General features: G+C 37.7%; 1 protein-coding gene across 5 annotated transcripts in view; it reads left to right on the forward strand.

Moving 5' to 3' along the window:
• Window positions 1-12,892, forward strand: part of SORCS2 (sortilin related VPS10 domain containing receptor 2) — a 594,699-nt gene that overhangs the window by 513,038 nt on the left and 68,769 nt on the right. For all 5 annotated transcript variants that reach the window (XM_033061451.1, XM_033061452.2, XM_033061450.2 and 2 more), the window contains exons 9-11: window positions 2,172-2,351; window positions 7,598-7,744; window positions 9,657-9,759. In XM_033061451.1, the coding sequence (XP_032917342.1) occupies window positions 2,172-2,351; window positions 7,598-7,744; window positions 9,657-9,759 (430 nt within the window). The remainder of the gene's footprint in view (window positions 1-2,171; window positions 2,352-7,597; window positions 7,745-9,656; window positions 9,760-12,892) is intronic.

Consider the following 12,892-nt stretch of genomic DNA (forward strand, 5'->3'; position numbering starts at 1 on the left):
TAGCAACAGCCACTGCCAAGAGAAAAGTGAACTCTCATTTGCTGAGTAAACTTTTGCATCCAACCCCTCTTTCCCTCACCTGACCCCTATAGTCTGCCCAAAATTAATCTCCCTGTCCTTGTGCACTGCATGTTTTGGCTCTTTGCGTGTTACTTCTGATGGCTCAGCTGCTGCTGCCCCACCCCAGGATGGGAGACCCAGAGCTGAGCCCATCCCCAGTATTACCTGTGCCACCAAGGACCACCTGTGCTACCACTGCCACCTCACCAGGGACAGCATGGAGTGGGAAAGCACTGGGACATGGAAAGTGCCTTGCTTACATTCCCTGGAGCTTCGCATTTGTCTGTGGCACTGTAGAAATGCTTTGTTGTAATAATGTAGAAGATAGTTTTGCAGAAAGCTCCTGGCTTCATGGAAGAGTAAGGGTTTTCTAAAGGTTTTCACATTTAAAAAAATGTTTCTTTATTCCTTTTGACTCTGCTTCTATTCCATCCTTATTATTAGATAGTCATGGAACTTTCCATGTGATCTAATGTGGGCTACCAAGCCTGATCTTGTCCTAGTTTAAGGCAGGAGATGAAACATTCTGTACACTGAAGAGGCTTTTAAAAGAACTGATGTGATCAGTTGCTGTGGTTTGCTGGCATTTCTGCCAGACTCTCTGCTTTGGAGTAATTTTCAGTACCAAAAAAAAAAGAAAAAAAGGGAACTATTCCTGGGATGTTACACAAAAATCTACTTTACTACCAAGTTCAAATGAAAAATCTTTGGAAACAGCACTGAGCTGTCATTGATAGGAAACTTCACTTAGATTCTTGTGTGTTGAGATGTCACATATATGCAAAAATACTTTAAATTTAACTAAATTATTACTATTTAATAACCTTCCTCTGTTCATAATAAAAATCTTTCCATTGCATTATTTTTCTTCTATGCATGTCTTTTTTAAATCTAAGTGCCTCAGCCACTGTACATATTGCCTGCACTGTGACTGCCGTGTTTTGCTGAGTACAGTGTTGTTCTGTCACTAACACTTTCTTCAGTCTTAACTGTATTCTTATATTCTTATGAAATTGGTTTATTTGTCTCCTTGAGTTCTACAAAGTTGTTTTCTACATTTCTTTTTTTTTTTTTTTTTTTAAGCCAATTCATTCTAAATTCATATTCTCTTGACATTCTGGTAACTTTATTTAATATTCACTCCATTTCCTTAGTACTTTCCCAGTAATAAGGTGACCAGAACTGAATACAGTATCCCAGTTAAATACAAAGGTCATGAGAAGTTTACAGGTTTTCAGTCTCTGTGACTGGATGTCATTTCTTACACAGCTCCAACATCTGCCTTTGTGCTGCCAGATCGTGTTGCAAACTCATGTCCCTTTATTCTCTTTCCTAAGCTTAGTTGTGTTGCTCCTTCCTGATTTATTTCTTCTGTTTAATATTAGAGTTAAATTATTTTCCCCAGCTGTGCTTTATTTGTCTGAGACATTTGGAGTAAAGAAGCTGGGAGAACTGAAAGCAAGATGTAGCAATATCCATGCCTGAAATTCTTGGGAAATGAATGCAGAATACTGTTACTGTTGAATACTGTTACCACTGTTGAATATTTAAATGGTTCTGTAGACATGGACAGACAAATTAATGTTATCTACTATAATACACATGAGCTATGTGCATGATAAGTGCTAATTCCTGTGTGAACTGCTGTACATGATATCTGATTCTCTTTGTGCTGTGCTATTTTTTACCTAATTTTCATTTCTCTATTACTCAAAGATTATTTTTTAGATTACCTTTGTTAATATTGTTTCAGTCTTCCATTGACTGTTATCCAGATCTTGGAAAGTCAGTCACTTGGGCTTTTTTTTCCATTCTGTATTTTTCCTTTCAAGAAGTCATTTCCTGCTAAGATCTAAGCAGATTCAGCTACTACACATTTATGATTCTTTTCTCCACTAAGGTGGTTTGCACTGACAGAAGGAAGTGAGGAACCACCTTTGGGCAGTGGGATGTAGAATGCTGATTAGTATTATGTTGGGAGATTATTGTTTTTAAACATTTAGATGTTTCCCCTCCGCCCAGTATTAAACTCTCCTGACCAACTTACTGCTTGTAGAATAGAAATTATTCATTATAAAAAATTATAAATTATATCTCTTATTTTCCTACAGGATTTACAGATAATCAGTACAGATGAAAACCAGGTGTTTGTGGCTGTACAAGAGTGGTACCAGACAGACACATACAACCTGTACCAGTCTGACCCACAAGGTGTTTATTACTCCATCCTGCTGGAGAATGTTCGGAGCACGAAGCAGCCAGAAGAGAATGTCCTGATAGATATTCTGGAGGTAGATCTCTATATTTACCATTATGTGTAGCCTGTGTGAAGGGTTTGTTTTGTTTTGTTTTGTTTTCTTAAATTATGAGTATTATCAATTTTAAATTATATGTATTTCCACAGTTATATTTAAATTAAGTTAAAAGTCTAGGATTTGTGTCTTATTTGTAGCACATTGTTACTAATATGTTTCCCTCTTGCCCTGCTGATGTGTTGTGCGCTCTAACTAAATGCTTGGGATGGGGTTCTATAGATGTGCAAATCCAAAACTTGGTAAGTTTTTTTCTTAAGGTATTGAAAAGTTGATCTGGCAGCACAATTTATTATTGAAGTAAGAAGTTATGCAGCTGTCTATGCACAGCCTTTTTCTTTCTAGGTAACTCGGTGGTGCATTTCCTGACTTAAGAGCAGGACATCTTTCAGCCAGTAGGGTTTTAAGTGGTAATCCTGCAAGCCATGTGCTAGGTTGTGTCAGCTCTGAAAGACTAAGAGCCAACAAAATTAGATATTGGATAGCAAATCCACTTGCTTTTAGTACGTGTCTTGTGCCAACAGCATTTTCTGTGAGACAAACTCGGCTGTAAACAAATCTATCTTGTATTTTAACATCAGTGCACTTGGCTAAATAAAAAGTTATAGTGTTTTGGAAAAGTATCACAGACTGTTATCAATTCCATTCCCTAAACAGGAATGGAATTTCAATGTAATGAATTTCAATGTAATAAGGTGTACATTTGCTGTTCTGTTCTTTCTGGCCATTATCAGAACATTAAACTGGCAGAGCTTTGGTCTGACTCAGTTTGTCCCATTACACTGTAATTTGCCTGGTGTTAAAAATAAAACAACCCAAAACTTTAAAGGTGCACCAGACTTCTTTGGCAAAGGTTTGTAGTAATTCTCGATACAAGGCACACACTGACAGAACTGTTAAATGGCTGTAATTAGACACTTCTTGGTGGGGGGAAATGACAGTGTTTTCTTCCTCCTTATCTCCTCCATCTTTCTTTAGCTTTTTCTTTCTAAATGGCTCCAGTAAAACAAAAAGGTCTCTCATTACAAGTGATTATTTTCTAGCCTCTACCTTTTTGGAAATGAGGCTTCCTAATGAGTGAAGCTGCACATTGTGTGTAGCCATGTTCCCACAGGGTGATTTATTTACAGCATTAGTTTGCAGCATTTTACTCTTGGTCCACCCCTGTGATCAAGCAAAGCTAAAAGGCAGTCAGGTGCAATCTCTACTCCTTGCATCACCTGTAGTATGTGATTTCAGATAAGTTGTACAGAGATGCTACCCCAGGCTATCCTTTTGTCTACAAGAATTATTAACTTAATTCAGTTACACTGATTGTTTCATAATTTACCAATGTTACCGAGGGCATATTAGGTAATGCAATAGTAGTTCATTGTGTGCTGGATCAATTTGTAGGGTTACATTAAAAATGAAATGTACACATGATAAGGAAAATACACATGGAACCATACAATTCCATTATTAAAGCTGTTTTTGAAATTGAGTTGCTTTATAGGAAAGCACTGATGGCTTCCAGATAGATTGCATGATAAATAATTAGTGCTTATCTTGTTTACTAGAATGAGATCAAGTGCTCATAATGTGTGGGTTGTTTACTCAGTATAGAATTGCTAATAAATGAAACACATATTGCAGCCCTTGAGGCTGGGATTGTGTTTTGGTCTAATCTGGGTTTTCTTTTTTGGGTATTTTAATACAAGTATCCCATCTTGGGAAGGGTAGCCTTCAGTGCAGCACAGTCCTCAGTGGTGGAAAATTTTTCTTTCTGTCAGTGCATAATTCTCCTTAAAATTTGTATTGTTCATCTTTGTTGTCTTCTGCTGACTCCACTTCATCTTTTACCTGTACATCTGCTATAAAATTTTAATTGGTGTCTGTCTGCCTGTATTCATTTTCTTTTATATACTTTATCTTTTTTTACACTGTATTTCTTCTCATGTTGCACATGTAAAAGGGAACAATTTCCAAATACTTTTAAAGAAGAGAAGGAAAAAAAAAGGTGAAGTACTAAATGACTGACCAAAAGGAGCATGCCCAAAAGGAGCATGCCCTTGAATGATGTGACTGTATACAAGGAGCACGTCCTTGAAATTGTATCAAGTGCTGCCAGTGTGAAGGAGTCACAAATTTGACATAGGCATATTTGCAGAATGGGCATACTAATGCAATACCTCTGCATTGGTTCCTGCTGTGACTCCTTATGCAGATGAGCTACACAAGTTGCAGTACACTTTCTTCATGGCTTTTTTCCCCAAACAACAAATTGTACATATTTAAATTTTAGTCACAAACATATATTATATAGCAGTAGTTTCTACATTTCAGTGACTGCTGCTAATAAACACTATTGGATCATCTGAACTGTGCTTCTTTCTACCAACTAAACAGAATGGGATGGAATATCAGAAATGTAACGAGGAGCAATTAATAAGTCACAGCAGAAAATCACAGAAAATAATTTTATCAGGTACAAAGTGCTTTTCTATGAGTACTGGGGAATAACTGTGCTCTGAGCTGTTTAAGAAAATAGGTACTCTGAGAACTAAGCTCGAAGTTCAGAAAAATCAGCAGAAAGGTGCTTTGAATTTTCTCACGTTCAGCTGCCTTGAGTGGCTCCTGGACTGTTCATCAAAGTAACTGAGCATTGCACGATGTTGAAATGTCTTCTTTTCCATAGCAACTTATTATTAATGTGAATCTTCTCCTTTACTGATAGAAAGATACTAATCCTGCAATTTTAGATTAGGGAACTAAGTCAAGGAGTAGAATGTACAGAAGAATTTGTGTGCCTTGGCATCACAGTATAAACCAGGAGGTAGATTCACTTCATTTCCAGTATTTACAGAGTCAGGTGTGAATCTGTATAGGCCACAGGACAAATGAAATGGAAAATGCTACAGCAGGGGTGAGATGTTTTAAAGATGCAATTTTTTACAAGCCATAATTTTGTGTTAGTTATTGGTTTTAGGCTAATGCACCACTCTAAACATGATATTTCTGAACTTGCTCTGAAGATAGATGCCTGAAACCTATTTATTATTTCAAGCAGGGTTTATGCCTTTTATTTAAAATACAACTGCTGTGAAGTGCTGCTTGGCTTTTATCTTTTAAAGCAGCAGTGAGAGAAGTTAACTGAGACTCTGGAAGAAATGTTTTCATAACCTTTCAATGTTTGAGAGATTCAAACACTTATGTCTCATATTCTGGAGAAGAGAAGTTACCCTAGAGCTTGGTTAGATTAGAGATGGGAGTGGGAATGGAGAAAAATTTTAGCCTGGCTCTCATTTGATGATCCTCTGGAATTATTAAATTATTAAATATTCATTAAATGAGGGGGTGGGAAGGGGAAAGAGAGGAGAAACAAAAATAATCCTGATGCAACACTGGTTTTGCCATCCACAAATGAAGAGGGAATCCTCAGTTGCAGTCCTTGATCTAATTATTGTTTAATTATTTAATATTGTGTTCACTGGAAGAAAGACATGCACAGAAATTTTACCCCAAGTCTGCCTTCCCATGTAAATATTTGAACTGCCAGGCTTGTCATGGCTGAGCTGGTAGATATGTAAGAAATCCCCAGCAAGATTAAAACACTTTGAAAGTAAAGAAAGCAGGTGCATCATTTCTTCCCTTCCTTTCCTTTTCTCACCTGCCCTGCAAAGTATTTGACTTTTATGGCATGTTTGACTTGGAGGTGGTTCTGAGCTTTCAGCATCCTGGATAAGTAACCCAACCACACAAGCATAGGATTTAAGAGAGAAGGAGCTCATGAGAGAGTAGAGTATTTAAATGTTTATACAGTTGGGTTTTTTTAATATAGACTTATATATATTTCCAAGTTCTAGGCTGTTACTATAGCCAGCAGAACATTCTTATTCTCTGTAGATTTAGATCAGTTCCTTCCCATATTTATAAACAGTGAGTGTTAATTCTGTAGCAAGCTGGTAGAGATTCCTTCTTTTATCTTCAGTGCAGACTTCTGCTAAATGAATGTTAAATTGAGTTAATAACTGGGAGTTTGAAAAAGAAGGGAACAGTAAATATTTCAAATGAAAAACAGAAGTTCAGAAGTGCATCATGTTACCAGGAGGCAAATATTCCTGATCATTCAAAGATGATGTCTTATGCATTTATTTGTAATGAATGGTTCAGTTTTGTTAAGAGTCAGCATCCAAGGAGATGAGCACGCTGTACTGTGCTGGAAATGTATATCAGTTTATGTATGTTGTCCAGAATTTTTTAAAAATTCAGAAAGTCTCATAATGGCAAGGGAAACAAAAGCACTCTTAAGGAAACCTTCACTTTTAATAGAAGATCCTATCTCATGCCCTTGGGTGGAATATACAGTAAAATGTTAATAACATAAATGTTAGGGCTAGAACTAATCATATTAAAGTATAATTACTGTCAGTTTGCTTCTAAAATTATACCCATTAACTTTAACACTTTGAGTCATAATTTATAGTACAGATTGTTTTGAAATAAAATAACAGCCCAAGAGAAGAGGGTCATTGTTTTGTTGTTATTTTTTCTCCAGCGGTAAAACAGGTGTAGGGTGGCTGGCTGGAGTGTGGAAGCATTTCAGATGCTTGAGAGGGTGATTCAGCCCTCAATGTTTCTTCCTCAGATGATCTGCCTGTATTTATTTCCTGCCAAGGACAAAAGTGCTTCCCAATTCAGTGTTAATTTTAAAGTATATGATGCTACATTGTGTTACTGTAATCTATTTGTGTGATATTTATATGATATGGCATAGAAATTCAGTTTAAAAGTTAGATGGTTTTAAAAATTGCTTACATAATTTGTAGAATAGCATTTTAAAGATGTTGATATTTGAAGAAAATGCAGAGGTGAAATTTCAATGGTGAGGCCATTCTATAATGATTTTTATATTTTGCTATATAAACTGTTGTGTTTTGCTATATTAAACATGTAATTTGATCAGCCTTCTCACATGTAGAGAATTGCAAGAATTGCAATTTTCAAATACATTTAGAAATAAAAATCAGTTTGTGATTGTCCTTGCCTTCCCTCTTTCTCCCATTCCTCTTATCTTTTTGCCTTTATCAATTTTTTTAAGGTATCCTCCACTTTCCTTTTAGTTTCCAAGAGAAACTACCTGAGATACACAGTTCAGAGCCACAAAAGAACAGCTAATCAGGGATAATCCTTGTTGAAAAAAATGTGTTTGTGCTGGATATTAACTATTCCTCTCTATGCTTCAGGTCAGAGGTGTAAAAGGAGTCTTTTTGGCCAACCAGAAAATTGATGGGAAAGTTACCACCCTGATAACCTACAACAAAGGCCGTGACTGGGATTTCCTAACCCCTCCAGACATTGATATGAATGGCAAACCGACCAACTGCAAACCTGTAAGTGGCTCTTTTTGGTGTATCCTCCCTCTAAAGTGTGCAAGAATTATCTGCATGGTAGGATGTGCAGTAGTTCCAACTGCTCGAGAGCTTACTGAGTGTACTAGCCAAACCAGCAGGCAAATGTACAGTAATTTCACGACTATAAGGTGCACTGGATTATAAGACGCACTTCTGGGAGTCGGCAAATTTCCCAAATTTGTACAGTATATAAGTCGCACTGGACTATAAGGCGCACTTTTTTTTTGCAGCGAGGATCCGCGCACAACAAAGTAACGAATTAGTAATGGAACCGCGTGATCGCGGGGTTTACTGGCAGGTACTCAATTTGCAAACATTTTTTACATATTGGCGTAGCCTTTAAACACAGCCCCCGGTGCTCTCCCCATGTGCGGGCCCTGGCACTCCCGCCTGCCTTCAGCACCGGCTGGTGCGGCTCAGCTTCCGCCGCGCCTCGGGGCTCGGACTTCTGGGTTGGCTTGGGGTGGCTGCGGCTCGCAGCTCGGGGCTCCTGCGGCTCGCAGCTCGGGGCTCCTGCAGCGCGGCTGCGGCTTGTGACTTGCACTTCCGGGTTGGCAAATTTCCCAACTTTGTCCATATATAAGGTGCTCCGGATTATAAGACGCACTTCTGGGTTTCCATCAAAATTTTAGTCAAAAGGGTGCACCTTATAGTTGTGAAATTACTGTACTTGCATTGCATCAGCTGTGGCTCAACAGGCTCTCAGTCCAGTCATTGGGTAGAGTGAGCAGTCAGGTCTAGCTGGTGCACTGCACTTCATATTTGAGATCACTTTGACACAAAGATGACACATTTCTTGTGTGTCAACCACACAATCCAGTTCAGAATAATCATGACAGTCATTTGTGTCTGAGGCACATCATGTGTCAAACAGAGATTACCAGTAATTTTTCTCTTTCCATCTCTTCATATTTGTGTTTCTTAATAAACCAAGATAACTCTTGTTCCCTGTTAAATGGAACCTCTGACAGTTGCTTGAAAACAAATACCACAGTAACTTGCATAAAATATTCCTTTCTTTCTGTAAGCTATTATTTCTGTTTGTTTAGATGTCCCACATGCCCATAGTTATTTACAAGGCTGTACTGAAAACATTGTATTTTTCTCACTAATTCTCTGCTCCTGGGGACTCAAAGCTGGGAAAAAGAAATGCTTGTACTCCTGCCACTGGCAGAGCTTTCTCCCTCTCCACATGGCAGAAGTGGAGGGCTGGAGCTGCGGTTCCCTTGTGAAGAGTTCATGGCTGTGCTGCAGGGTTCCTCCTGCAGGGTCTGGTGCAGATCAGTCTGAGATGAGTGGGATGATTGCAGTGGCAGCAGTTCCCTGGTGGGGCTGGCAGCTGGCTCCTGGTAAGGCTGCTGGTCACATTGCTCTGAGCAATATGCCCTTGGAGTGCACTGCACCAAGGGCAAGAAGCAGTAAGTTGCTTAGCAAGGAGGCATGATGTGGCCTAAAGTCATTATGCTATTTTTCATACCACTTTTTTTACCAAAAAAGGCATTTCAGCCCGAACAGTTCTCCCTAATCATAATTTTCCCGTTTACCTGAGACCAACGAATGTGCAATACTTGTTGCAATTAGTTAATAATTTTTAAGCAATTATTCTGTCAGAAGGGGGTTTATATAATAATGCTGACATGCTGACTTCTTTGAGTTTGGAAATCTTTTGGTAGAGACAGGAGCACATTATGCAGACATCACCAGAGATTCTTCTTATAAAGTGAGGACTGATACTTCAGACTGGAATTTGGCTCCATGGGAAGCAACCATTCTTTTTCTTTCTGAAGACATACATTGCTGAAGCTGCTCCCTGTCTGGGCTTTCATTTGTTGTAGGAGCATACCTGCTGGCAGTGATTTTTACACCTCTTCTCTGCCTCTTTTCCCACAAGCCTGATTGTTACCTTCACCTCCATCTCCGGTGGGCAGACAATCCGTATGTGTCGGGCACAGTGCACACCAAGGACACTGCACCAGGGCTCATAATGGGGGCAGGTAAGTCCATGACATTACTTTTTAAGACCTGAAATGTGGCAGGGGTTCTTTGTACATCTAGTCTTTGTAAGAAAACCAGGCTACAAACATTGCCAAAATAAGACTTTCCTGAGGAATTATCATTTATGGAATCTTTTGATCGAACAATTCAATATAAATTGATGGAAGGCCCAGAGCTGAGTCTTCTCAGAGCTGTATCAGCTGTGCTGTTCAGTACCTCCTTCCCCATCAGCGTGCTGTGGAGATGTGGTGGTGACTGCAGGACAGATCCTGCATTCTTTTTCTCTGGAAGTGATGTGTAGGCCCTCCAGCATCATGAATAACCCAGAAAAACTGGGTCAAGCCTTTGTTCTTTAAGCCTGGATACAGATAATTTGTCTTGTAATTTTTATTAATTCCTTTCTGCCTAAAGAGAAATGGATTGAAAGAGGCAAATGTGTTGTGGTGTTGGGAACAATGCTGGGTGTGGCTTCTCCATTATAACTTACATACGGAGTCATGTCACTACGAAGTGGAATTTAATAAAGAAAATTTCACTGCAGTGTTGAGCACTCATCAAGAAAAAAATTCACATAACTCAGTTTTGCTTTGTGTCTTTGTAATTCATCTATTAATTTTATTAAATCTTCTGTTTCTTTGTTTCAAAATTGTCTAAATGTATACTATTCTAAGAGCTTTTAAAAATTGCATTATTTTATTCCTATGTTATGGATAATATTCAGGTGAAATGCACAGATGTCGGCTTCTCTTTTCATAAAAGTATATCTGTTTTTAATGAATAATGGCTTCTACTTTATCTTACACTACTCTCTGACAAACGGCTTACTAAGTTGAAAGTTTCCTGAGAATGTCAAGGTGAGAATATTTGGTGTTTAAAGAGAAGGACAGCTGCCAGTAGGTAATCTTCAATTATATTGAAGAAAAAAACTGTAATGCAAAGGGAGTTTAAAGTATTTTACTGGAGACAACCTACCTGCTGAAATGCTGCTATGTTTTTATTGGCACAAATGAAACCAAGAATTTATGCAGTGCCCTTGTAGATAGATTCCTAATATGTCTTCAGGTCAAACTTTAAGAATTCAAATGTTTCAAAAAATATATTCCATTTCAAATATCTTATTTTTTCATTAAAGCCTTCGAAACGTACACTCTTAATTTTAGCGTCATCATATCATGCTTAAATGCCTTCCTGTAGCAAATTAAGCATAGAGATTAAATTAGTCGATTATTCCTATTTCATTTTTCTTTCTCTTTGCACTATAATCTGATGTGTTGAACAGCTGTTTGTTGGGATATTGGGTTGTTTTCTTTTGTTTGGGGTTTGTAGATTTTTTGAAGTGCACTTAATTCTCTGAGATGTCATTATGGAGGGCAGATTGTAGAAGAGTATTTTGCCCTTAATTCCTTGCTAGAATGGGGTGACATTGTATCACTGTGACATTGTCTTACTCTGTCAGATAGAGAACTTGTCAACAGCTTTCCTCAATGTGATCAGGAGGGAGTGGTTTTGATAACATCCTGGGATCCTGAAGAATGGAGCTCATATGTTAAATTAGGTTTGCTTGTGGAGCAACCAGTAATGTAATGGGGGTGGTAGAAGGCACCCTTGCTCAGTTGCAAGCCACCTGGGACGGGGCGTGTGTAAGTGGGAAAAATTTGCCCAAGAGAGTGCAGTGAGTCCTTTTTCTGGTAGAAGAAAAGCTTCTGTAGCCGAAAAGAGAGCAAAGGATCTATTTTGGAGCCTTAAAAATTCTATAGAGCAGCTGCATCCCCTTGCCAAAAGATGACCTGAATTAGCTCTGATTTTGACTTGCATTTATATTATTTGGATGCCCAGGTCATCTGGATTCTGTGCATGTGTTCAGTCTTATCTGACAAATCTGATATTCTTGTAAACTTACACTTCTTATCAGAAATACTTTACATAGGGTGAGCTTGAATTTCCTTTGGCCTGATCCTTGAAACTGATAATCCTATACAAATCAACATAAGTATTAGGTTCTTAGTACATCCAGGAGTCAGATTATTTGGGCCACATAATGCACTATTGGAATTTTACTGTTAGATTTAGGGAGGGCACATCTTCTGGAAATGACTGAAGATGATAAAGATCCATGAATGTCAGTTGATCAGAGCATGTCTAGGAATCATCAGTGCCTTGAGCTGTAAAAAGCAAAATTATTCTCAGGATGAAATAGGTAAATAATTGCCAACAGAGAGAGGGAAATATTAATACTCTAGCAAAATATTGTACAGTGACATTACTAATATGACTGTGTACAATTCTGATAATCAATTTTCAGGACCAGTGAGCAGGTGCTAAGAAGGCCTCTTTGGCAGTTGAGGGAAATAGAGAATATTTACAAGAAAACCCCCATTAGCTGAAAAACTAAAGGACTATATAAAATATGTTGTTTTGTTTTTTTTTTTCCTGGAAGTGTAACCACGGGGTAGAAACAAGTGATGCAAACAAGTGCATAAGATCTAGAAATATGATTTCTAAGCATAAGAACCCTATTGATCAAAAAACAAACAAAAAAATCCCTTTAAAAAGAGGATTTTGGCTTCTTTCTAGGAAGCTTATACAACACAGCTGCTTGTGGTAATGGAAAAGCTATTCTGTGACTTAAGTACAATTTTGATATGGAAATTCCAGAAAGATCAGAGATCAGAGACTACTGAATATTTTTTTAATTTTAAAAAGGAATAATTAAATGGTGAGCTGCATTAATACCTAGAAAATTGGGAAAACTTAGCATCTTTAATAAGATGTTAAAATTGCATCCTTTTAAACTAATGTTTACAAATAAAAATCCCGGTCTGTTAAACTTTCATAAATAGTTCTCAGGAATGCATATTTTTAACTTATGTCTATATATAAATTGTTCAGACAGAATATTAAATTTTGCAGCTGCATATGAAAGTGGTATTTTAAATAACTACTTTGCTCTCTTCAAGAAATGCAATAGGAATTTGCATTTACATTTGATTTTTGTGCATTTTAATCTTGGCAACAACTTCTATTTCTCATAGCATCAGCTATGAAATGTGTGTCAATTGATGTGTAAATTTTTACTATAAACTCGCTAAGGACTTTTCTGTGAGAAACGTTTAGAGAAGTGTAGCTTTTTCA

This window comes from Catharus ustulatus, chromosome 5 (genome assembly GCF_009819885.2).
Source record: "Catharus ustulatus isolate bCatUst1 chromosome 5, bCatUst1.pri.v2, whole genome shotgun sequence".
NCBI classification, from domain to species: Eukaryota; Metazoa; Chordata; class Aves; order Passeriformes; family Turdidae; genus Catharus; species Catharus ustulatus.